Source organism: Gymnogyps californianus, chromosome Z (genome assembly GCF_018139145.2).
Source record: "Gymnogyps californianus isolate 813 chromosome Z, ASM1813914v2, whole genome shotgun sequence".
NCBI lineage: Eukaryota > Metazoa > Chordata > Aves > Accipitriformes > Cathartidae > Gymnogyps > Gymnogyps californianus.
The window spans coordinates 80,500,590-80,522,308 of NC_059500.1; the positions used below are offsets into that span (position 1 = coordinate 80,500,590).

The 21,719-nt window shown below is 44.6% G+C and overlaps 2 protein-coding genes across 3 annotated transcripts; one reads left to right on the forward strand and one right to left on the reverse strand.

The window, feature by feature from the left end:
• Positions 1 to 873: 873 nt before the first annotated feature.
• Positions 874 to 8,556, reverse strand: ATP5F1A (ATP synthase F1 subunit alpha). Of its 2 annotated transcripts, none has more exons than XM_050913254.1 (12): positions 8,470 to 8,556; positions 7,389 to 7,467; positions 6,125 to 6,294; positions 5,201 to 5,308; positions 4,888 to 5,054; positions 4,595 to 4,743; positions 3,472 to 3,623; positions 3,117 to 3,341; positions 2,902 to 3,009; positions 2,192 to 2,336; positions 1,814 to 1,964; positions 874 to 1,078 (listed from the first exon to the last, which is right to left on the reverse strand). In XM_050913254.1, the coding sequence occupies exons 1-12, from the start codon at positions 8,527 to 8,529 to the stop codon at positions 997 to 999; spliced, it is 1,596 nt and encodes a 531-aa protein (XP_050769211.1). In that variant the 5' UTR covers positions 8,530 to 8,556; the 3' UTR covers positions 874 to 996. The 2 variants fall into 2 exon arrangements, with proteins under 2 accessions (XP_050769211.1, XP_050769210.1); XM_050913253.1 differs by having other exon boundaries at positions 5,135 to 5,308.
• Positions 8,557 to 10,271: 1,715 nt separating this feature from the next.
• Positions 10,272 to 21,156, forward strand: HAUS1 (HAUS augmin like complex subunit 1). Its single transcript, XM_050913364.1, has 9 exons — positions 10,272 to 10,329; positions 11,831 to 12,005; positions 12,607 to 12,742; positions 13,786 to 13,920; positions 15,051 to 15,174; positions 15,970 to 16,035; positions 17,816 to 17,887; positions 19,798 to 19,845; positions 20,867 to 21,156. The coding sequence occupies exons 1-9, from the start codon at positions 10,309 to 10,311 to the stop codon at positions 20,948 to 20,950; spliced, it is 861 nt and encodes a 286-aa protein (XP_050769321.1). The 5' UTR covers positions 10,272 to 10,308; the 3' UTR covers positions 20,951 to 21,156.
• The last annotated feature ends 563 nt before the right edge of the window (positions 21,157 to 21,719 follow it).

The window sequence follows — 21,719 nt, forward strand, 5'->3', positions numbered from 1 at the left end:
TTCCAGCTGCTTGTAACACAGCAGGTTTGAACTTGGGAGGCAGGGTACTCCTGCAAAGTTAACCGGGACAGAGCGCACAGCCTCCGCAGAAGCCCCGGTCACAGGGAACCGCGGTGCAGGGGCTGACCGAGGATTAAGGACGCAGTTGAATACAGCACACGAAGCGGAGCGACTTTGAACTGAACTTTCCCACATCCCAGATAGAAGTCCTAACGCTGGGATCTTGTACCTCAGGTAGCACGCAGAAAAAAAACGAGGAAATGAAACAGATGCTCTGGTGTATAACCTCCCCCCAAACCACGAACGATGGCAGTTTATTGACGGAACTAGAGTCAACTACAGAGGATGGTGGCACTTAAATCTCTAGCAGTTACTACTGCAACAGCTAAATGTGCCGTCGTCCTGAGACACAAGGAGTCAGTTCCGAAAGAACCCATCTTCCGAAAGCCAGGCACCAGGACGAGTGAGACAGCAATTCTAAGAAATACTCCGTCACGGTATCAGACTGTTAGAGAATACTGCGAGGTCCAATTAAGTTACCACCCGTGAGGAGACAGCGTGAACTGCTTCCCCAGTTGTATGCCTTTCTCCGCAACCAGCTGCCTAGTGAAAAGGATAAAAACTGCAAGAGCGACCCTCAGCTCTGTCACGATGGGACCTGCAGTCTTGGCCACAGAATCCTGCTGCTAGCCCTACTCGTTCTTCCGAGGGGAGTTTGATCCACCCAACAGTTAAGATGCCCCCCCGATTTTTCAGAGTTCCTTTAGCAAGCATGTGTCCAGGGGAGTTTAACTCTGTGGTTTTAAAGGCACATGTTGCTCAAGTAGCCAGCCCGAAAGGCGATAATTTAGAACAGAATATACAAGCCTTTTTACATGGAAACTTTTATTCTCACTGAGATCTGTACATTCAAGTCGCACATACTTTTAAGTCTTTGATGGAGCTGGAGCACGGGATCACAACAACAGCCTGGTCTCTTTGAACAGTTTTAAGAGTTTATGCCTCAAAAGTAGCCAGGAAACTTGTGACTATTTCCTTCAGCTTAGCTTCTGTCTGGTCAGAGATCTTCCCTTCGGTCCTGTTGAAAGAGTTTAGTTAAACTTCTGATGCAGGAATAGACATATGGTCAATCCCTGACTAAGGCAAAGAAAAAAAAAAACTACAATGAACCTTCTGATTTCTAACAAAATTAGCAGATGAATTAACACATTTCTGTTTGATACACGAAGCTATACCACTAACGCAACATCCCTTCTCCTAAAAATGTTAGCCCTGTTTAAGAACTAAGGTTTGTCAACAAATACTTTCAAAACAGCCGTACTTAGTTCAACAAGGCTCTACCTTCTACAGAGCTGTGCCTCAGAGATGGAAGGCACATGATTTGACTCATGACAAAACAAGCTAGGACCAGTTTACAGGACAGGGCTGTGGAAATACTCATTCCCCAACGGTCCACTCAGCGGCAGGGAAGGCAGTGAGCAGCACTTAATCCGCGGTACTGTAACAGCTTAAAGCTGTCAAAGATACAGGAACTGACCAGATCAAGTGATTTCAGTATCAGATTAGAGGAGAGGTATGCAGGTAGGTTCATTTTAAGCAGCATGGATTTCCTAAGTAAAAACTGGAGACATGGAGCTGAGCTCTGGACAGCAGTGCAAGGACAGTAGGAAGGCTGATTTAACCTCCGGTTCCGGTACAGGCAGCTTAAGGCCTGATGTTCTAGGATACACTAAATTAACAGTTCAGCGACCATTATCAGCACTCCAGCCATCAAGTCAATACCCTTGGGATGAAGAAAGATAAATCATGATACCTGATCGTGGAGAGGAGGGCCTGGTGCTGGCTCAGTACGTGAGCTAGGAAAGCACTCTCAAATTTAGTGATTTTGCTGGGCTCCAGCTTGTCCAAGTGACCTCTTACACCAGCATAGATGACTGCAACCTGTTCCTCAATGGCCATGGGAACTGCAGAAAAGAAAGCATTCACGCCACCGGTAACTGTTACATCAGGACACATCAGGAATACACAGAGTCCTTCTTTGAAGATCAACTGCACATATACAACACAGTTCAAGTAAGTCTGCGTTTACCACGTCCACAGAACAGACATGGTAAATGCTGCCACAAAAACCAACCTCATGAGCACAAGAGACTAATGGGAAACGCAGACTTGTGACGTCCAAGACACTCACCGTACTGTCCTTGTTTGAGCAGCTCTGTCAGACGTACACCACGGTTCAGCAGCTGTTGCGTGGCCGCATCCAGATCAGACCCAAACTGAGCAAAGGCAGCTACTTCACGATACTGAGCCAGTTCCAGCTTCATGGTACCTGCCACCTACAACACAAGACACAGGTCAGACTGAGTTTGATCAGTTTTTAAATGAGTCTAGAGTAGTTTGCAGGTTATCTTCACCTGACAGTTGCCACAAGTGAGCATTGCCTTACATAGCAGTCAAGTGAACCCGAAGATTCTGACAGATGATTATATGCATTTCTAAAAATCCCACCGTCTGCTTGGCCTTTTAACACAAGCATGCTATTCCTCCCTAAAATGGTGACAGTTGATATTAAACCTCTCCAATTCCATATCAGGACTAAAAGAAGTGTGGGGTTAAAAGAGCATTCTCTATTTCTAGTTAGATCAGTACCCAGTTCAGCATACTGAAACTTAACAGTCCTACAACTTTATGCAGATACTGTTTTCCTTTCTCCCCCTCCCTCTCTCAGCAGGCAATGGAAATATCAAAGAGATCCTCAAAGTCTGTTCTTTTCTAATTTCATAATGCTAAGGAATCCAAACCTTTATTCCCTCTCTATTCACAGCTCTTTTAAAGTGAAATGGGTTGGAAAGCATACACACTATTCGTCTCTAGTAAGAGGAGCATCAGTTTCATGCTTACCTGCTTCATAGCCCTGGTCTGAGCAGCAGAACCTACACGGGACACAGACAGACCAACATTGATGGCTGGACGGATACCTTTGTAGAACAACTCAGTTTCCAAGAAAATCTGTAGGAGAAAATTGTTTTATTATCTCGGTCAGAAGCCTGGAAGCCTCCTCAGAGACCTGCCAGTAAGTGACACAGAAGTACTGGCACATGAAGAAGTAATCCTACCTGTCCGTCAGTGATGGAGATGACATTGGTTGGAATGTAGGCAGACACATCACCAGCCTGAGTTTCAATGACAGGCAAGGCGGTCAGAGAGCCACCTCCAAAGGAATCATTCATTTTGGCTGCTCTCTCCAGCAGGCGAGAGTGCAGGTAGAACACATCGCCTGGGTAGGCTTCACGACCAGGTGGACGACGCAGCAGCAGAGACATCTGACGATAGGCAACAGCCTGCGTGGTGTAAAGAAAGCTTTCAGGCTTCAGTAGCTCGTTTAAAATTTTGAATTTCTAAACCTGAGGTGATCTTACAGCTACAAACACCGATGCTAGACTATGAGGCCTATAAACAATGTTTCCTGACCTGTTTGGATAAGTCATCATAGATGATTAACGCATGTTTTCCATTGTCTCTGAAGTATTCCCCCATGGAGCAGCCTGAATAGGGAGCCAGATACTGAAGGGGTGCTGCATCGGATGCTGTGGCAGACACCACAATAGTGTACTTCATGGCATCTGGAAAGAATTGGAGACACACACCACTGAGTGTATTACCTCATCACGCCTGTAATCAGCAAATACAACACGCATGTGAAATACTAGTTGCTGAAGCAAGCCCAGGCAGCATCACTACATTGTTACAGGAAAGACCACCGTACCAATTAACACATCCGTTAGCTCAACTAACTCAAGAAGTTTCAAGAGCAAGTTCATGGCAGCTAATGTCTAGTAATTGCAGACTTCTTTCCCATTTAAAATGAAGTTTAAGCTTTCATTAAGACACACTTTGGTTCTAGAAGTAACTTAGCCTGAAAGTCCATGGTTTCCTGGCTGCTGCAAGGCGATACTACCCTTTGTTTCATAGTCCCAAACAAATTACTGTCATTAAAACGTGGCGGGGTTTTTTTTTCCTGCTAGGTATGACTCTGCTTGACCAGCAAGCAAGAAGTAAGGTGCCTGATCTCTTGCAAGCTCTGTTACATATGCAGCCTTGGTCAATGAGACCACTGTTTCTGAAAATATGCTACATTTAATCCCTTACGTTTGGGCAGTAAAGTCTATGTTTGGGCAGTAAAGTCTCTCCGTTAAACTTGCAACTGCCATTCACACTGACTTGCATACATATGAAACAAATGCCAAGTCGATAAATACTTGTAGGCCATAGCTTGTCATCAGGCCTGCCTGACTGCCAAGAGGAAGCTCTCAACTCTGCTGAAAAAAAAACCACAGGCTGACTTTTCCAGAAGCAATTCAGCAGCTTTGGGGCCTCATACTACTCTTCTAATGTGGTGTAGCAAAGAGGAGGTTTTTTTTCCCCCAGATACCTAGAAAGATTTCTTGTCCACAAAAGCAAGCAGTTCTCACATCTGATAAGAAAAGAATTCTGTCTGTACTTGCAGCTAGGAGAGGTCATAGTAGTATTCAGCATTATAATGAGAACAGGATGTCACTAGTCGCCAGGCTCAACCATCTTCAAGAATCTGTACCTGCATCAGTGAGCCTCTTCACCAGCTGAGCAACAGTAGATCTCTTCTGGCCAATTGCAACGTAGATACAGTACAGCTTCTTCTTCTCATCTGTTCCATCATTAAATCGTTTCTGGTTGATTATTGTGTCAATTGCAATTGATGTTTTCCTGTGTAACACAGACGTTGGTAAGTTAAGCTGCCTACGGTTCTCCCAACCTCTATGCAGTTCTGTGTTCAGCTTTGTACATCGGCGCACGCTGCACTCGAGTCTCCATTTCAGGAAACATTTTTAGCTTGGGCATTTAACTTACCCGGTCTGCCTGTCACCAATGATCAGCTCACGCTGGCCACGACCAATTGGCACCAAGCTGTCCACAGCCTTAATACCAGTCTGCATAGGTTCACGCACGGAGATTCTGGGAATGATCCCAGGGGCCTTTAAGCCAACTCTTCTACGTGTCTTAGATGTAATAGCACCCTTAAAAGAAGGGAAAAAACCCGTTGCAGTCTGTATCACATAGATACAAGCAGAGCTAGTAAACACAGAGTTACACTTACCTTCCCATCAATTGGATTGCCCAGGGCATCTACAACGCGGCCCAGCAGCTCTTCCCCAACTGGAACATCCACAATGGCACCAGTCCTCTTCACAACATCCCCTTCCTTGATCAGTCTGTCATTACCAAACACGACAACACCAACATTGTCGGGCTCCAAATTCAAGGACATACCCTAGGACAAAGATCACATTACCCTGAGAAAACCCATACCGACATTTACGAAAATTTTGACATTTTAATACCAATGTGATTATTCTATAGTATAGAATATCCAACACAATCTACCTCAATCTTATTTGTAACAATAGTCAACGTTCTGCTTTTATGTACAATGTGTGTATGTTCTTCCTTCCGGTTAGAGAACCTGCCTAAGCCTTCAGCTTACTACATAATTATACTTGCAGCAGTCTAGCATTCAGTCATTTATCTCTCTAAAAAGAACAGAGAGGATAAGCAAGGTTCAAATACAACATTTCTCTCTTGCCTAGGAACTGGACAAGGGAAAACGACTAGCTGCTTCTCTGCCTAAGGCAAGTTAGGTCATTAAAAATACTGGAAGAGCTGTTGCCGTACTCTCGGAACAGTCAGACAGCTTTTTAACTCTAGTCTACTCTTAGGACTATAAGTAGTCAGCAAACTGCACACTGTATTGGAGCAAAGAGGCTATTATTCAACAGTAAATAGAAAAGCTAGCCTGAAACCAAAGAAAACTAAATCCAATGCCAGATTAGTTCTTATGTTTCCTAGATGGAGACAAATAAAGCTCAAATGTTGGCCAAGAACCAGATACTGATACTGAAAGCAAAGTGTTACAAATTCAAAGAATATTTCCTTTGTAGCATTATTTCAACTAGTTACCACATATTAAAGTTGCAATGAAGTCTGTAAAAGGTCCATACGGGTACCTCCAAGCATAGTCTCATGTTCTCCTTAAAAAAAGTCTTCTTTACATTTCTAGGCTAAACAAACTGCTTTAATGAAAGCTTACCTTCAGTCCAGAAGAGAATTCAACCATTTCTTCTGCTTGGACATTTCTTAGGCCGTACACACGGGCAATACCGTCACCAATTGAGAGCACACGGCCAGTTTCCTCAAGTTCAGCAGAGGTGTCAGCTCCCAAGATACGTTCCTCAAGAATAGAGGATACCTCAGCAGTACCTGGAAAAAGACATTTCAAACTAGATTTAGCACATTAAGGCACAGTATGAATTCAGTAAGCTTGTCTTAAATTCACAAGCCAAGGTACCCTTTCTCAGGTATGCCACAAGGTCTAGCAAGCAATACTCTTCCTTACAAAGGATGCATAATTAACAGCTTCTGTATTCACAGCCAATAAAAGCAGCTTCAACTCATCATTATGAGCCAGCTTCAATCAAAACACTGATAACTGTTTAGTTATCAATTTCCTTCTTTGTGTCCTATACTATTAGTAATCTCTCCCCCTAGAAAGCAATTAGATTAAATAATTAGCCTTAGCTCAGAAAGAACAGACATGCTAGCTCCACTTGCAGACTGGAGGCATCAAAACACTCTGTCACCTGATTTGTAATCCAATATCCGAATATATTTAAAGGAACTCAATATATTTAAGGAGCAAGTTGTTCAGTATAAGCTATAAAAATGTATTCTCCATCTTCCTCAAATTTGTTCGGCAGTGTACCTCCAACAACTTTTTATTTCTTCAGCTAGCAAACGGTAAAGTAACACTGTGAAACTGTTATTTCCTAATAATACCTTTAATCACCCTAAACCACTTCAAAAATTGTACGTGAACCACTACCAAAAATACAGCTATGCAGTGCCGCTGCCTTCTCTAAACACCAAGATGCTGGCAGCAAAGAAGTTATACTCAAGGACACAAGGTCAAACCCAGGCAGGCCTGGGAAAGTCATCCGTTCCTTCATACTGTCACAAACAAGACAGGAAACTGGAATTTGAGATATTTTTTCAAATAATTCTGCAGGAGTTGAAGACTGAATCGAATCCTCATGAAGCAGGTAAGCTGTGTAAGCCAACTGACATGTGACCACTCCTTTGGTTTGGGCACAATTTGAATAGTTATTAAAGTGAAGTCTCCTGGATGTGACTGTGTAACAGATAGTTCACCGTTAAATACTGTCAGTACATAAATGTCCTCAAGTGTTTTGTCAACTGACACACACCCCCCTCACACTCCATATTCAAATTCCTTTTTGTCTGATAGAGCAAGTTCTTAAACCACACTCTTACATGAAGACCCTTCTCAGACTCACCAGTTTTCTGAAAGCATGTTTTGGAGGCATGGATGTTTCTTGTAGCAACAAACGCTGCACCCAGGGTGTTTCTGGAAATCTAAAATAAGTAACTGTTTCAGTAACACAGAGATTTCCTCAATCATTCAAAAAAATGTTAAGAGATAACACACTGAAATTTTTGACCATGAGCTTATATATTTAATGTGTCTCAGTTTTGAGTTGAGCTCCACAGCACTCCATTCACAAGTTGTAGTTATGGAACCAAGTCTAGCACTACTAAGCAAGGACAGATGATAAAGGAGATTGCTCTAAATTACTCGCTGCATTTTTCCGCATTGCACCTATGTCACCATCACAGCACCGCAGCAGCTCCCAAAGCAACACCTCCTCTTGTTTGCCACCTTTGCGCTGAACATCAAAAGCTTGGGGCATAAAGAAATCAGTGCACCCCTCATGGTTCTCTACAGGAGGAAAATAAGGCTGTGTCTTCTAAGGGTTGGCCTCTAAGAAAAATTTAACTGCAGAATTTCTAAAGTATGCCTAGAAATATATGATAGCAGAAGAAAAAAAAAATCTGTGTTAATGAATGTATTAAGAGATTATAATCCTACATCCCAGTGCAGTCCCATGCAGCGTTAATGCTGTTTCTCTGAAAGCCTGGGCAGGCCTCTCCTCCGTTCACCTTCACAATGGACAGCGGCCAGGAATGGGTCCTGACAGATCTTCGCACCTTCGCTCTCCCCACAAACACGGGGGAAAAAAATGCCACCTGGCAAAGCCTCGCAGCTCAAATCCCTAACCCTGACTGGTTAGCAGCTTTCAGACATTAACCTGAACGCCAACAGTGCCAATCCGCATCCCCGGGGAAGGACACGCTGTACTCCTAGACCCCCTCACCTCCCAGGTGAGGGCACCCCCGCTCCTCAGCAGGCGGTCGGGCCCCGCTGTCACCCAGCGCTGAGGTGAGCCCCTCACACACCGCCCGCCCCAGACTCCCGACAGCGGAAGGCCGCGGCCCCTCAATGTCACCGCGGCCCCCAAGATGGCGGCAGCGGCGCCCGCCCTCCCGCTCGCCCCAGGGAGGAGAAAGCGCGCTCACCAGGCCGGCCTGCCGCGGCAGGGAGCGGGCGAGGGCGGCAGCCACACGGGCGGAGAGCATGGCGGCGGCGGCGGCGGGCGGCGGCTCCTCGGGAGAAGACTGAAGCAGACAGCAAGCGGCTGCCGGCCCCGCGCTCTCTCCACAAAATGGCGGTGGCGCGCTCCGCCCCTTTTGGCGGCGAGGCCACGCCCGCGGGGCGGGGCGCGGCCCGGAAGTGCTTCCCGCCGCCGCCACCGTGCTCCTCAGGCGTTGCGGCGCCTTCGGCTTCCCCGCGCCTCTGAACGATGAAGGAATATATATATTAAAAAAAAAATATAAAAAAAAACCGAAACGGGGCTTTTAGAAAAATACCCCATTTGGGTAGGTGCCCTTGAAATGGCCCTCGGCGGGCGGAAGGGGCGGTGAGCGGCGGCGGGGCGGGGCGGGACTGAGGGCATGGGGTGGGCCGGGTCTGGTGTGAGGCGCGGGAGGCAGGGCTGACAGGGCTGTGAGGGCTGACAGGGCTGTGAGGGCTATGGCAACGGGGCGTGGGGCAGGAGTGTGAGGGGCTGCGAGGCAGAGGGCGGTGGTGTGGGGCAGGGGGCGGTTGAGGGGTGTCCCCCCTTTTCTGGGAGCTGCAGGTTCTCCTGCTCCTGGCCGCCCTGTCCCGTAGCAGCTGCTGGCTGCAGAAGAAAAGCGTGGTGGCAAAGTGCTGGCATCTCGCCTGTGCTCTGGAAACGGGGGTAAAAGGGACGTGATGTGCAGCGCCGTGTTGGTTTTCTTACCGATACTACAGAGCGGCTTAAATTTGTCAGCCAGTTTGCTGATAATACGTGCAACCTAAAAGCTGACCCCGCAGGTGCCATCCGAGGTGACGGTGACAGGGTAGCAGCATCGCAAGCTGAGGAGAACCTTGCTGCAAGAGGCGGCTGTGCTTACGGCGCACGGGGGTCTCTCCCTTGTCGTGAGAGGTGAAAGTGCTGAAGCTGAGGCAGGCATAGTGTGGTCGTGTCCCCGTGGTAATCCAGAGAGGTTGGTAAAGCACAGATCCCGGCAGGCCTTTCTGGGAACTGAAAAGGTTAAGTGAAACATCCTCGACCATTTTGGCATGTGTCGTATCGAACACGGTGCTTCAGTAACGTTTCTCATGCTGATTATTTCAGTAATCACTTCAGATTCTGTAAAACTGCCTGAAGAAAACCACATTGATGTAAATAACCCATTTAAGTCTCGTGCATTTGCGCTTCTATATTGCTAAAGAAAAGTGGTGCCTTGATGATTGTTTAAAGGGTTTAACTTAGAAGATGCGTTTTTATGGCGTATTTTCTAATAAGGAGCACAGCTTTTATATGAGTTTATGTAAGCAGCGATATACAAGCTATTCAAATTTCAATTTTTACCCTCTAACTTAAAAACATGATTTAAGCCTTTTTGATGAAGGGCTTTATATGCCTTTATGTGTAATTTGCCTTATGATACACATGAAACATACAATTCCATCAAAAAAACGAAATCCTCTCAAATTATTTTACTGATTAGAGACTATCGTCTTAAAAGTATTGGGTACAGGGGAAAAGCAAATTCTTTCAAAACATTCAGGGCGTTTAAATCCCCTTTGGTAAAAGCCTTCCCTGCAGCTAGTGAATTGAACTGATCTTTTTACTGTTTTCTCTGTGTTTCAAGAACTTAAAACTAGGAGGCTGGGTCCTGCTTGGCTGGGTGGGCTCGCCCAGCCTCAACACACCCGCACCCACCCCACCCACCCCCGAACTACAAGTCCCAGCAGGCCCCGCGGCGCGGCGGCTGCGCGCAGGGGAAGCCGGGACGGAGGCGGGAGGTTCGTAGGCGGCGGAGGCCGCCATGGAGAAGAAGCTCCAGCGGGTAATGGCGGGGCCGGGCTGGGGCTTTCGTGGTGCGGGGTTTCCGGAGGTGGAGGTGGCCCCAGCCTGGGGCTGCCTTAGGCCGGGCCTGGCTGCCCTTCACCCGCCCAGGGGCTCCTCCCCGCCGGCCCGGCCCAGGGCCTAGCGCGGGGGGCGCCGGGCGGGTGCCATGCCCATCACCCTCCCCTCCCCGGGGCGGGCAAGGTACCGGCGCCGGCCCCGGTGCGTTATCGGAGCCCTCGCCCTGCTCTCCCGAGAGCATCTCTTTCAGTCCTTCCACACGAGGCACCCGGGCGGTTGCGCTGGAGGTTTTGCTGGGCCCTGGCAGCCGTCGCGCTGCTTGCCCTGGCGCTCGGGCGTGCGCGGTTTAGGAGTAGAAACGAGCCCCTGTCGTTCTCTTGGCCCTCTGAGCGCTGGGGGACAGGCAAGGTGCGGTCGCTGGGTGGGTTTTGCAGCAGTGAAGTCTGTGTTCACCCTCTTCATCCTCTACTACCTACTAGGTAACAGCCCGAGCTCACTGACCCTTAAGTGTAAGCTCATAGCTGGTTTAAGATGCTAGGTTATAAAGATCTTGGGTGCCTGAAGTTTTTGCGTTTCAAATCTTTCTCACTGGAGAGAGCGGCAGAAAGATGTAATTCATCCTTTGTTCGCCAACTTGGCTTTCTTGCGGTATTAGAGTTTTCATCTACACATAGATGAAAACTCTAACTAGTGCTGTTTGCTTCTAAGGGCTTGATGGTTTTCTCCCCAGAATAGTTCAGGGTGATGTTTGCTGTGTGCAGTGTATGTAGCTGAGATGCTGGTATGGTGGAAGCATAAAGAAGGACATGCTAGAAACAAATGTCTTTTTAAGTTATAAGGCTGGGTACTTTTCCATCAGGTTGCTTAGGTAGCCTTAGACAAGAATTTCTTACCTCAGTGTTGAACTTCCATGTGTTCAGTTATTATCAGTCATAATCTAATCTTTCCATACCACCTGAGAGCACTGCGTTCCTCTTTCTGCCGTTTCTGACCTTCTTTTTAGTGGTAAAAACTGTGCTCTGCAGGGCTTATGCCTGCACACTGTAGTAACCCTTTCCCCCCTGCTAGCCCATAGAGACTGTTCCCAGTGATCATGGTTTGGGCAGTTTTATCCCATGCTGCTTTAATGCGGTTTTTACCAGCTGCCCAAATACCCATTTAACATCTCTTGGGTCATTAGTGTGTCTGTGGCAAAGAGGTCATGTGAATAAAAAGATAAAACTTTATCACCTGGAGATAAGCAGGTGTCCAGAGAAATGAGGGAGATTAGAAGGGAAGTGGTTTTCTAAACTACAGAGGGTGTTTGAAGAAGAGACAAAGGAAGTTGTCTCCCCTTTTTCCAGCCATGCCTCGACTGATGTAGTAGGAGCTATTCTTCAGGAACACAGAGCTTGCAGCACTTCACATTTCTCACATCTATCAGCTATTTGCTGTTGTTTCACTTGACCGTTTACTCTTTTTTTTTCCCCGTTCTCTGGCAGGTTACTTTATGGCTAAAGAAAATATATGGGAATCGGCCTATTCCACAGTACGAAGTGAATGCAAGGACAGTTGATATCTTGTATGAGCTTGTAGAATGCAATGAAGCCAGAGACAGGGATGTTTCTTTGCTGATAGAGGACATGAAGCAGCAGGCGACAGAATATGAAGCAGAAGGTGAGTTTGAAGCTCCAGGTCTCAGTTCCATCAAAGTTAGTTTTTCTTAGTGACCCTGAAGATTGTCTTTGTTAAAATCTTACAAACAAAAAAAATATATAAAAATAAATATATATAATTGGAATGAACTCGGCTTTTGTTCTGGTACAGCTTTTACTACAATACATCCCATGCCTTCCTTTCAGCAAAATTTACGGTGACATAAGGTTGGTCAAAAGCAATTTTATAAGCCATCTTGAGCAGCCTGTAAATACGGACAAGCAGATTAATTGCTAAAACCTCCTAGCCTGCTGGGCTGAGTAGCACAGCATTGAAATATTGGCTGGATAGACAGGGAAGCAACGCTACAGCTGATTTAAGAGTCTGAGCTGGTGCTAATCCACTGTTAAGGAAAGCACTTGAGGAATCTGAAACAACAGTGAGGTGATTAAGTTATGCTTGAGCTGTGTAGAGTGAATTTTTGATAATGTGGTTTTTTTGGAACAAGCAAGGGGACCATAATACATTTTTAACACGCGTATTAAAAGAGAGTGTCCCATCTAGGCCTTAAAAGAACAGTAATATAAAAAAATGACTATTTGGGGTTGTATTTGTTTTCCAGCTAACTATCTACAGGGCCTTCTCACAGAAAGCCTGGATCTTTCCCCATCCAGTCTGTCCAGCGAAGGCACCAGCTACCTCAATGTCCTGGTAAACAGCGCAATGACGCTTGAAACGAAGGACACTTCTCTTGCCAGGTAATTATTCCCACTGTGCATCAGGAGTGATGGTCTGTGCTGTTTCTCTCTGGTTTTTCAATGCAACAGTTTCAAACTTGACTTTCACACCAGGAATCTTACTTGTCCAGCTTCTTTTGCACCCCTTGGGCAGCTTTGGAGGACACAGGAACTGAGCACAAAGCTCTAACTCTTGATTATCCCAGCAAAGGAAGCCTCTGAAGCCTGAGAAGTGCCTCGGCCAGAGTTAAATCCCTCTTTTTTTGCCCGTGCTTTTGTGGTCAGTGGCTGCAGGATGCTGCTACTCAGACTGTCGTGCCAGGTAGCACAAGCTAGAGCAGCATTCGTACTGCTTAGGCAAGGACTGGGGAACTGTAACTGGTCTTGCAGTCTGAGCTCCTTATTCTTCCCTCTCTTATCTGGCCTCAGTTAATGTAAGGAGATTTCCTTAACCACAGAGAAACGGATGCTGTTAGTCTGGTTTTCCTGGGCCCCTCTCCCTAGCCTGGCTTTGACCCATAACGCATCAGATTTGTGCTGAGCACTGGCAGTAAGGAAGGGCCAAAATCTGCCTTGGAATCCAATTTTTGTATGATGTTCAGGAGCTTGGCTTTTACAGCTCTTCTGAGCTGGAGGGGCAAGCAGCTTTGAACCATTTGGGAAGAGGAAGAGACTGAAATGCTGCTGGGCATGTCTTGGGGACGTGTGTTTTCGGGGGCTGAATACAGTTTCTCTCAAAGGCAATTTGGCAAGCCAGGAGTGGGGCATCTGATCATGTCCAACACAGTGGTTATGTTCACTAGAGTGCCAGGTTTTGTTCACTTCCTCCTGCTGAGATTGCTGGGCTCTTTCCCCTTCCAGATGAAATCTTCGTTAGTTAAGGGAAGCAAATACCCTTAGTGATTTATTTTAGTTTCCTCCTCTAAAATAGCTGGCAGTTATCTGATGTATCATAATATGAGAACAAAAAAGTCATTTGGAAAGTGTGGGGAAAAATAATAATAATGCTGAGTCTCAGAAGAGCTGACTCCTGAGCATTCCCACTGAATCTCTCTCTTCACCAGCTTCTTCTGTGCCATCAATGATATGACTTCGGAGCTGTATGCAACAGAATCAAAAAACAGAGAAATGGAACTGGAATTGAGCAACATCAGGAAAAAACTAACTGCAGCGCTGATGCTGGAAAAGCGGTTAGAGGAGTGAGTAATGGATGAGAAAAGCATTGGAACAGGCTGCCCAGGGAAGTGGTTGAGTCACCATCCCTGGAGGTATTTAAAAGATGTGTAGATGTGGTGCTTGGGGACATGGTTTAGTGGTGGACTTGGCAGTGTTAGGTTAACAGTTGGACTTGACCTTAAATGTTCTTTCCAAGCTAAACGAGTCTAAAAGGGAAAGATGTAAGCAATACTGCTGATCTCCGCAATGTGGAACATTGGTTCTGATAACTAACAAGGATAACTGAATTTTCAGGGTCTTGACACATCTCTGATTCACAATATTTGGAAGTATCTATCAAAAGCCATGTGCTATGCATACATTCAGTAATCAAAAGAGATTTGGGGTACAATCAAACCCATTATTTTAAACCAAAAATGATCTCCAAAGCAGTTTTCAGATATGGACTGGCATCTTCCACCTGTTGCCTTCATCTGAGGTTGAAGGCGAACCTGATTTTACCACATTTAGCATGGGCTCTGTAGTCAGAGTGAAGGAGCCAGGCAAAACAAAAACCATTCCCAGGTAAGAACTTCCTTTAACCAGTGTGTGGGAGACTTAAAAAAAAAAAAAAAAAATCCGGTCCATTCCCTAGAGGATGTAATCTGGAGTGCTTTGCCAAGCATAGCAGGATCAGCCCCTGCCTTGAGTGGGGATTGGCCCAGATGATCTCCACAGCCCCCTTCCAATCTAATTATTTTCCGGTTTTTGTCTTTTAAAGTAGGAATTATGGCGCTGCTTGTAGCAAAGGTACCCGACCTGTGTGCTTTGTGCAGGTTTGCCACGGCCCTTCTCTGTGATCTTAAGTTTAGCTTGCGTAACAAGTCTCTAACTGAATTAGGGAATTATGCAGAAGACTGTTACTCTTTGCTTTTATGCAGGTGGCTTTCCCCTTGGCCCTTTTTTTTCCCCCTGGCCGTTGGGACTCTGGATGTAACAGCTGTGGATGTTTCCACTGGGAAATCTCACAGGGAAATGCAAGTTTTTCTCCATTCTCTCCCTTCTCGTGTTGGTTGTATTACAGGGTTTAGCTTGAGTATAGATAATTAAGCAGTATTTGTATACTGGTATCTCTTTGAATGTAAAAGTTTGTTTCTTTTTGTATTTTTTTTAGGGATCTTAAAAAAACAGAGGAACTTCTGGAAGTAGAAAAGGCCAAAGCTGACAGCCGATCCCAGAACTTGAAGTTCCTGAAAGATAAATCTGAGGATTTAAAAATCAGGATCAGGGCTGCTGAGGTAGATGGAAATAATTTTCTAACAAGGTGTTGTGACAGGATGGCACAGTCATGGTTGGTCGGGCCCAAAATTGTAGTTACAGAGACATCCCAGGAGCTTCCTAAGCTTCCAGGACTGAGGACTCTTGGGCTAACAGGACAACATATTACTACACTTCAGTTGTTCCTGCTGTATTCATGGTCTGTCCCCAGGATGTCCTATGATAAATGCAAAGACACTTTCTCTGCTTTCACCAAGAACTGTATTAGCTCCGACTACCTGGTGCTTATTGTGAGGTACTGTCATATAGGAGTATACAGACAGCTACCAGTAGAGGAGCTGATTCACTGAGGTAAATTGTGTGTCAAAATTCTGAATATAGCCATTTTTTGAAATTAATGAATGATAAAACACAGAAGGCAGAAGTTGTACTGTCTCCTTCACCTTTCCTACATGATGAAGGACATGCGAATGCTTTATTTAACACTTGGATGCTGTCCGATACCTTGACAAATATGAGGTGGAAAACGTTGTATTAGAGTTGATGACATTTTACTGAGGAGCCTCTTCCCAGCCTTGCCATGTGCTCTTCTCCCGGTAGTTTTCTGGAAAGACTTGTTATTCTTGATACAAATTTTAGTAGCAACTGATTTCATATACCAGCTGTAGCTGTGGTTCAAATAGCAGACGTTTCTGTTGTTGACAAACTGCGTTCTTGTTTGCCTGTTTAGATCAAAACCCAAGGCAATGGTAAAATCTTTCTCCTCCCTGTTCTATTTTGTGGTCAGTTATGAACAAACTCTTTCCTGGTTGTAGGAGCAGCTTGCTGCCACGGGGTTGGACCAGTCGCTGACACACGAGTCACTCGTGAGCCTGTCTCAGGTAGGTCTTCTGGCACAAGATGGGTGTTTCCAGAGTGGTACAGACCAAGCTTGTTTGTTGGGTGGTTTCAGGAAATGTAGTTTGCTATTTGGTTACCTGAAGAAATATTAACGGTAAAAAGAAGCACAAATAAAAATCCCACAGATGGATACCTCTGAACTGGGGTATGTTGGATGGGTTTGTCTTTCCTAGAAACTGAGAAGCATCTATGGATGCTGAAGTGGTACCTTTGCTTCAGGGTTAGATGTGGGCTTCTTCTGCACTTGGGAAGAAGCTTTCCTTCTGGACTGATTGAGGGGAACAATTGGAATCTTTATTTTTGTTGCCTTTTGTTTTTCCCTCTCTTCTCTTTCTGCCTCTGTCTGTAACTGGGAATATAGCCTACTAGAGAATTTCCGTGGAATAATTTCCCTGCCACTGAAAGAAAACTGGCAGCCCGTGATCTGCCTCCTCTCTCTGTGATCCGTGTTCTAAACAGAGTGGATATTCTGTGGCGTATATCCTGTTACATGGCTACCTGTGTATTGCAATTACTTGATAGAATGACCCAGGTGGTTCTTTCTAGCTGGTGTGAAATAAACCTGCTTTCAAACACTTCAGACCAAGGGGAGGAGGTCAAGTGAAACCCAAATTCTGAACCACTGTGTGCTTTTTTCCTTGTGTCTTTAAATATAACATTTTTCAGTTGTATTGTGAGCCCAGCGGCATAATTTGTTAAAGGAAAAAGCACATTTCTTGAGTTACTAGCTATAGATTCTCCAGCTTTGTGCTGAAGCATTTGTACACATGTAACATGTATTTGTGTTGTTCTGTCTGCACTCACCACATTTTAGTATTATTTGCTATTACTGTACTGAGACCTTAGTCTTTCTCCCTATTTCTTTTGCTAGCTTTTCCTGCATGTTAGTTACGTTGAACAATGAAAATAGCTTTCCTGATTTTTGTGTTGTCATTCTTATGAACCAGCACTGGGTGGCAATGTTTACATTGCACAGTGTTTCAGAAGAGTACTAACCAAAAATAATTTCTGTTGGAATTTTACATACAAAAAGTCATAGGCAATTTTATAGACTTGTCATCTTCTAGAACCTGAGCATAAGGGCAGGTTTGACTCCCTGACATTTCTATATCTGCTTTGCCAAGAGCTCAGTGAATTGGGCAGCACAAATTACTTTATCTTCAGAGTGCTTTATTTTTTTTTTTTTGCTTGAAGTTGATTATTTGAAAAGAGTTGAGGACTGAGGCAGGTGCTCAATTTTCAGCCCCAAAGAGCAATTATTTCCCCTTGTTAACAGAATAAGCAAAGCAGTGCAAGTGTAAGGGGAGTCTTCTTGCTGCTGCATGTGCAAAACTGTTTTCACACAGAAGCCATAGGCGTGAGAACGTATCCCCTTCCTTGGGGCTCAGTTCTCTCTCTGGCCTACAGTGAGGTTGACAGGGAAAGTCCTCTGTCTGGTGGATTCTCATTTGAAATCCCCTCTCCTTTCAGGGAGGTTGAGATCAGGTGGTTATACTGTAAGAAAAGACATCTGAAGATGTCTTCAGAAGGAAGAAAAATTAATTGATACTTCTGTGTAAAATTTGAACTGGGTTTGACTGACTGATAACTGAATGAATAGCAGATATTTAGTTTTCCATGGGTTTTAAGAAGGATCGTAAAACCTCTCACCAACATCTGTGAATTCTGTAATGCTGTAGATAATTGTGGATCTATTTCACTGATTTACATCACTTCTACAAGTAAGACTATAGAACACAATCTGCCTTGCTCTCTTCACAGAAACTGGCTGGACTGCAGGAAGAAATTGTGCCTTTGAAGAAGAAACTGGAGTCCTACCTAGATTTAACTCCTGTAATTATTTCTTCCACTGTTCTATTGTATTTACTATCAGATTAATTTTAACGGACTTCAGAATGTAAAGGATATTGTTGTGATGGTTTCAGTGGACAGGTAGATGTCCTACAGGTCTATTAATGGGGTAAACAGAAGACTTTACTTGAACAAAAGGCTGTCTATTTATTAATCAAAGCCAAGAAATTTAGAATGCTTACCAGGCAAACTTTGTTCTAGCAAAAGGCACAGATTTGCTGGGTGAGCTCAGTATCAAGGTGAATTAGCTAGAAATTGGACAAAGAAATGTGGAAGAAAATATAATTCCGTAGTATAACAAATTTTTTGAGATTTACCAATATACTGGCTATACATGTCATCAGGCTGTCAATAGGGTGGACGCAGCACATTGTGCAGAGGTTGGAGCTCTGAGCAAGATTTTAACAATGATGAAGAAATAGCCAAATGTAGGCACTGTCCCGTAAACAAGTACTCTAGCTTGTGAGAGTACTGGCTGCTCCATCATTTTCTTTGATTTCTCTTGAGGGTGCTGGGTGCTCACTCTCTGAAAACATAGGTTTCTCATTTAGGTGACTAAATTGCAGTTTTGAAAGCCCCCGTCTGTGTATCTCTTCTTCATTTTACGTTTTGGCTATTGTCACTATTGGTTCTTGTGCTAGCAGTTACTATCAGACTGCTGTGGGAAGCATCTTTTATAAAAAGGATTTTACTCTTTTCAAATTAGAACGCTTGTTACAAAAGACTGTTTCAGGTAAGGGTAATTTTGTGAACAACTTTATAGTGGCTTAAAGAAATCATGGGTAAACAAGGCTTTAGTCCATGAAACAGAAGGCCTTGGCTTTGTGTGATGTCTGTACATCGCCACCTGTGATATTTTGGACTACTAAACCCAAGTATTTCAAATTTCCTTTGGAAGATTGCTGTTGCTTTTAGAGATAAGTATTAAGGACTTCTCCCTTTGTTCAGGGGAGAAGCAGTGAAAACTGGAGTGTGAATAGTTGAATGTGTTTTGGTTTTATTAATTACAATTGTAACTGTCTAGCTTACAGTTTTGTATTTGAGTTACCTGACGTAGCCCCTGTTACCTCCTCATCTGAGCACCCCACAGCCTTTAATAGAGCTAACCTCAGACCTTTCTGTGTAAGAGGTGAACAAAAATTTATTCCAGTTCTTATAAATGGGGCATAGAGGTCCAGAGAAACAAAGAGACTTGTCCAAAATCCCACAGAAACTGCGATTAATCATGTCTCTTGTATTATGAACTAGGGACCTGTCTGCTGGGCCACACTTCCCTCTTCACCTCCTTAGCCCCTCCATCGAGTTCCTGCCTCTCAACACATCCCCCTCCTGCAACTACTGCTGTCTCCCTCCTAGAAGAAAAGGATGAAGGGAGAGGGTGGGACTGCTTCTCTTTTAAATCCATCTTACTCCAAGAGGCAGCTGCCTCCCTTCCTCAAGCGAAACAGGACGTTCGAATTGGATTAGGTTCTCCAATTCCCCCCCCCTCCCATCTCGCTGTCAGTGGAGACAGGGAGAGCCCCGATGCCTCGCTTCTGGTGCAGGCAGAAGGAGGGAGGAAGGTTTATCCTTGCAAGCTTATTGTGCTTTGGAAAATTCATGCACGGATACGTTTAAAATCCAGGTCCTTGATTGGTAGGTTTGGGAAATTGCTAAAAACTGGGGGTTTTTTTAGACTTCAGGCCATACCAGGCTTTTGAAAAATATGTGATTGCCCAAACTAAACTGATACTAGGCTTTTAATGTCAGTACCTTTTGCATGTGAAGGGTGTACACAAAACTGATTTCATTATCCCTGAGTTCCCCTATGGTACTTCATTAGACTCTTGCAGTGATGCAGGGACTCTGTTTCCAGCTGAAATACTGATTTTTATGCCACTTTCTCTCATTAGAATCCTTCCCTTGCACGAGTGAAGATTGAAGAAGTAAAACGAGAACTGGTAAGAGTTTTTTATCTTTCACAGGGATTTAAATGAGTGCTGTTGTTCCAAAACAAGCTATATATATTGGTTGTGGATTTATCTACCTCAGATTGTAGTCTTAATGATCCCTAGAGGGAAATTTTGCTCTGGTAAGGCAGAAGCCATGCATATTGGTAGGAGGAACTGGTGGAGGAATGATATCTAAGCTACAAAGGCAGTTGGGCATAACGGTATCAGTGGGGATTAGGTATCTATATCCCTCTGGATTTTGTCTGCTTCACCTGTCAGTGTGTTTATTCACTCAGCTGTGTTGCAGCTTCTTGGTCTCACAACCTTCCTTGCTGCTCCTGAACTCTCAGAAAGCTCTAGGGCCCGTATTTTATTTAACAGCTGCCTTGTAGACTGCATTGGGACCTTCCCCTATAAAACATAATGCCCATTTCATCCATGTTTGTGTAATCTGCAGGGATGGTTGTTGGGAAACGTTCATATGAAGCTGTTTGGGAAGTTCATACGTAGCTTTCCTGAGTGAGCTAGGCCACACTTGAGCATAAAACATGTCTTTTATTTCTTTGGGCTACTGTCTGCTGCTCATAGATAAAGCACGAGGTATTCAGTGATAAGCCTTAAAGCTGTGATAAAAAAACATGCTATTTGAGAGTATCTTGTACGTTTTCAGATGGGACTACTCAGGTTGGTAAGCCACTTGTTTTTCATTCAGAAATAAAAGCCTGAGGCTTTTATCGGGTCAGAATACTCGCCTCTGGAGAGTACCTGTTCAGCTTGAAGGTGTCCAATATCACATCGGGGCACCGTATAAAGGCAACTGAGCTTGTTCAGTCCTTCATTTGGAGATTTCTCTGTAGCTGTCTCCAGAGACTACTGCCGTTTGCAGTAGTGAGACCTTCCAGTTCAGCACTTGGGTTAATCATTGCTAATAATTTCCCAAGGTTTGATCATTGTAGATGTGTTTGTCTAACAAGAATGTAAGAGAACTGTTTCGTGGTCGCTGATTCCTCTTGGTTTTCTCTCCCGCTAGAATGCCTTGGAAGCAGAGTTCTCCAAGCAGATTGATATGCTGACTCTTGAGATGCCAGAGCCCCGCAAACTCCAGTTCACCTGAAATGGCCTGTGTAGAAGAAGATTTCCCTTCTATTGTCTATTTATTTGCACTAGTAAAACATTTTGGAATTCTTACTCTATTTCTGCAGCTTTCTGCCTTACTCTTCTTGCTGTTGGATGGCACGCTTGTGACCTTCCAGCAGGCATGCTCATTTTTAGGGGTTCGTGTAGCCTTGCATTTGTAAATGCCACCTATTTTTCATAAAATAACCCCCCAAACTTAATGTTTTCTTTATCAGTTCTTTTTCCATATGTGATACACACCTGTAACTGGCCTCCAGATGGCACCTCCAGCAGGAGATGTCCCTGTCAGGATTTGGGTGACCATTACCACTTAGAATTGAACTGATCAGGGAGTCTGGTTTTCTTCTTTTTTCCCTGTCCAGGCTCTGGATTGTGCTTTTTTCCTGGAGTCCTCTCTTTGGTGGTGCAAGCACGGTGATGACAGACTCTCTTTACATCTACTAGATCATTAGCTTTTGCTCCCTTGTTTTGTTTTCTCTTGTCATTTCAGGGTTGGGGACACATAATTTTTTTTTTCCACTCATAGCATGTCTGATGTTTACCAAGTTTGTGAAGATGAGTTCTAGACTCGTGCCTGGAGTGCTTCTTGGTTTGAGCATTTTCTTTAAACAGAATTGAGCAGTTAAATTTCTCCTTAACGTCTTCAGCAGGGATTTGATATGTTAATCAAAGCGAACGATACGGAAGTTGTGATCTAGGGTTCTAAGGTTCTGTAGTTTCGTTGGCATTTGAGAAAATGGAAGCCC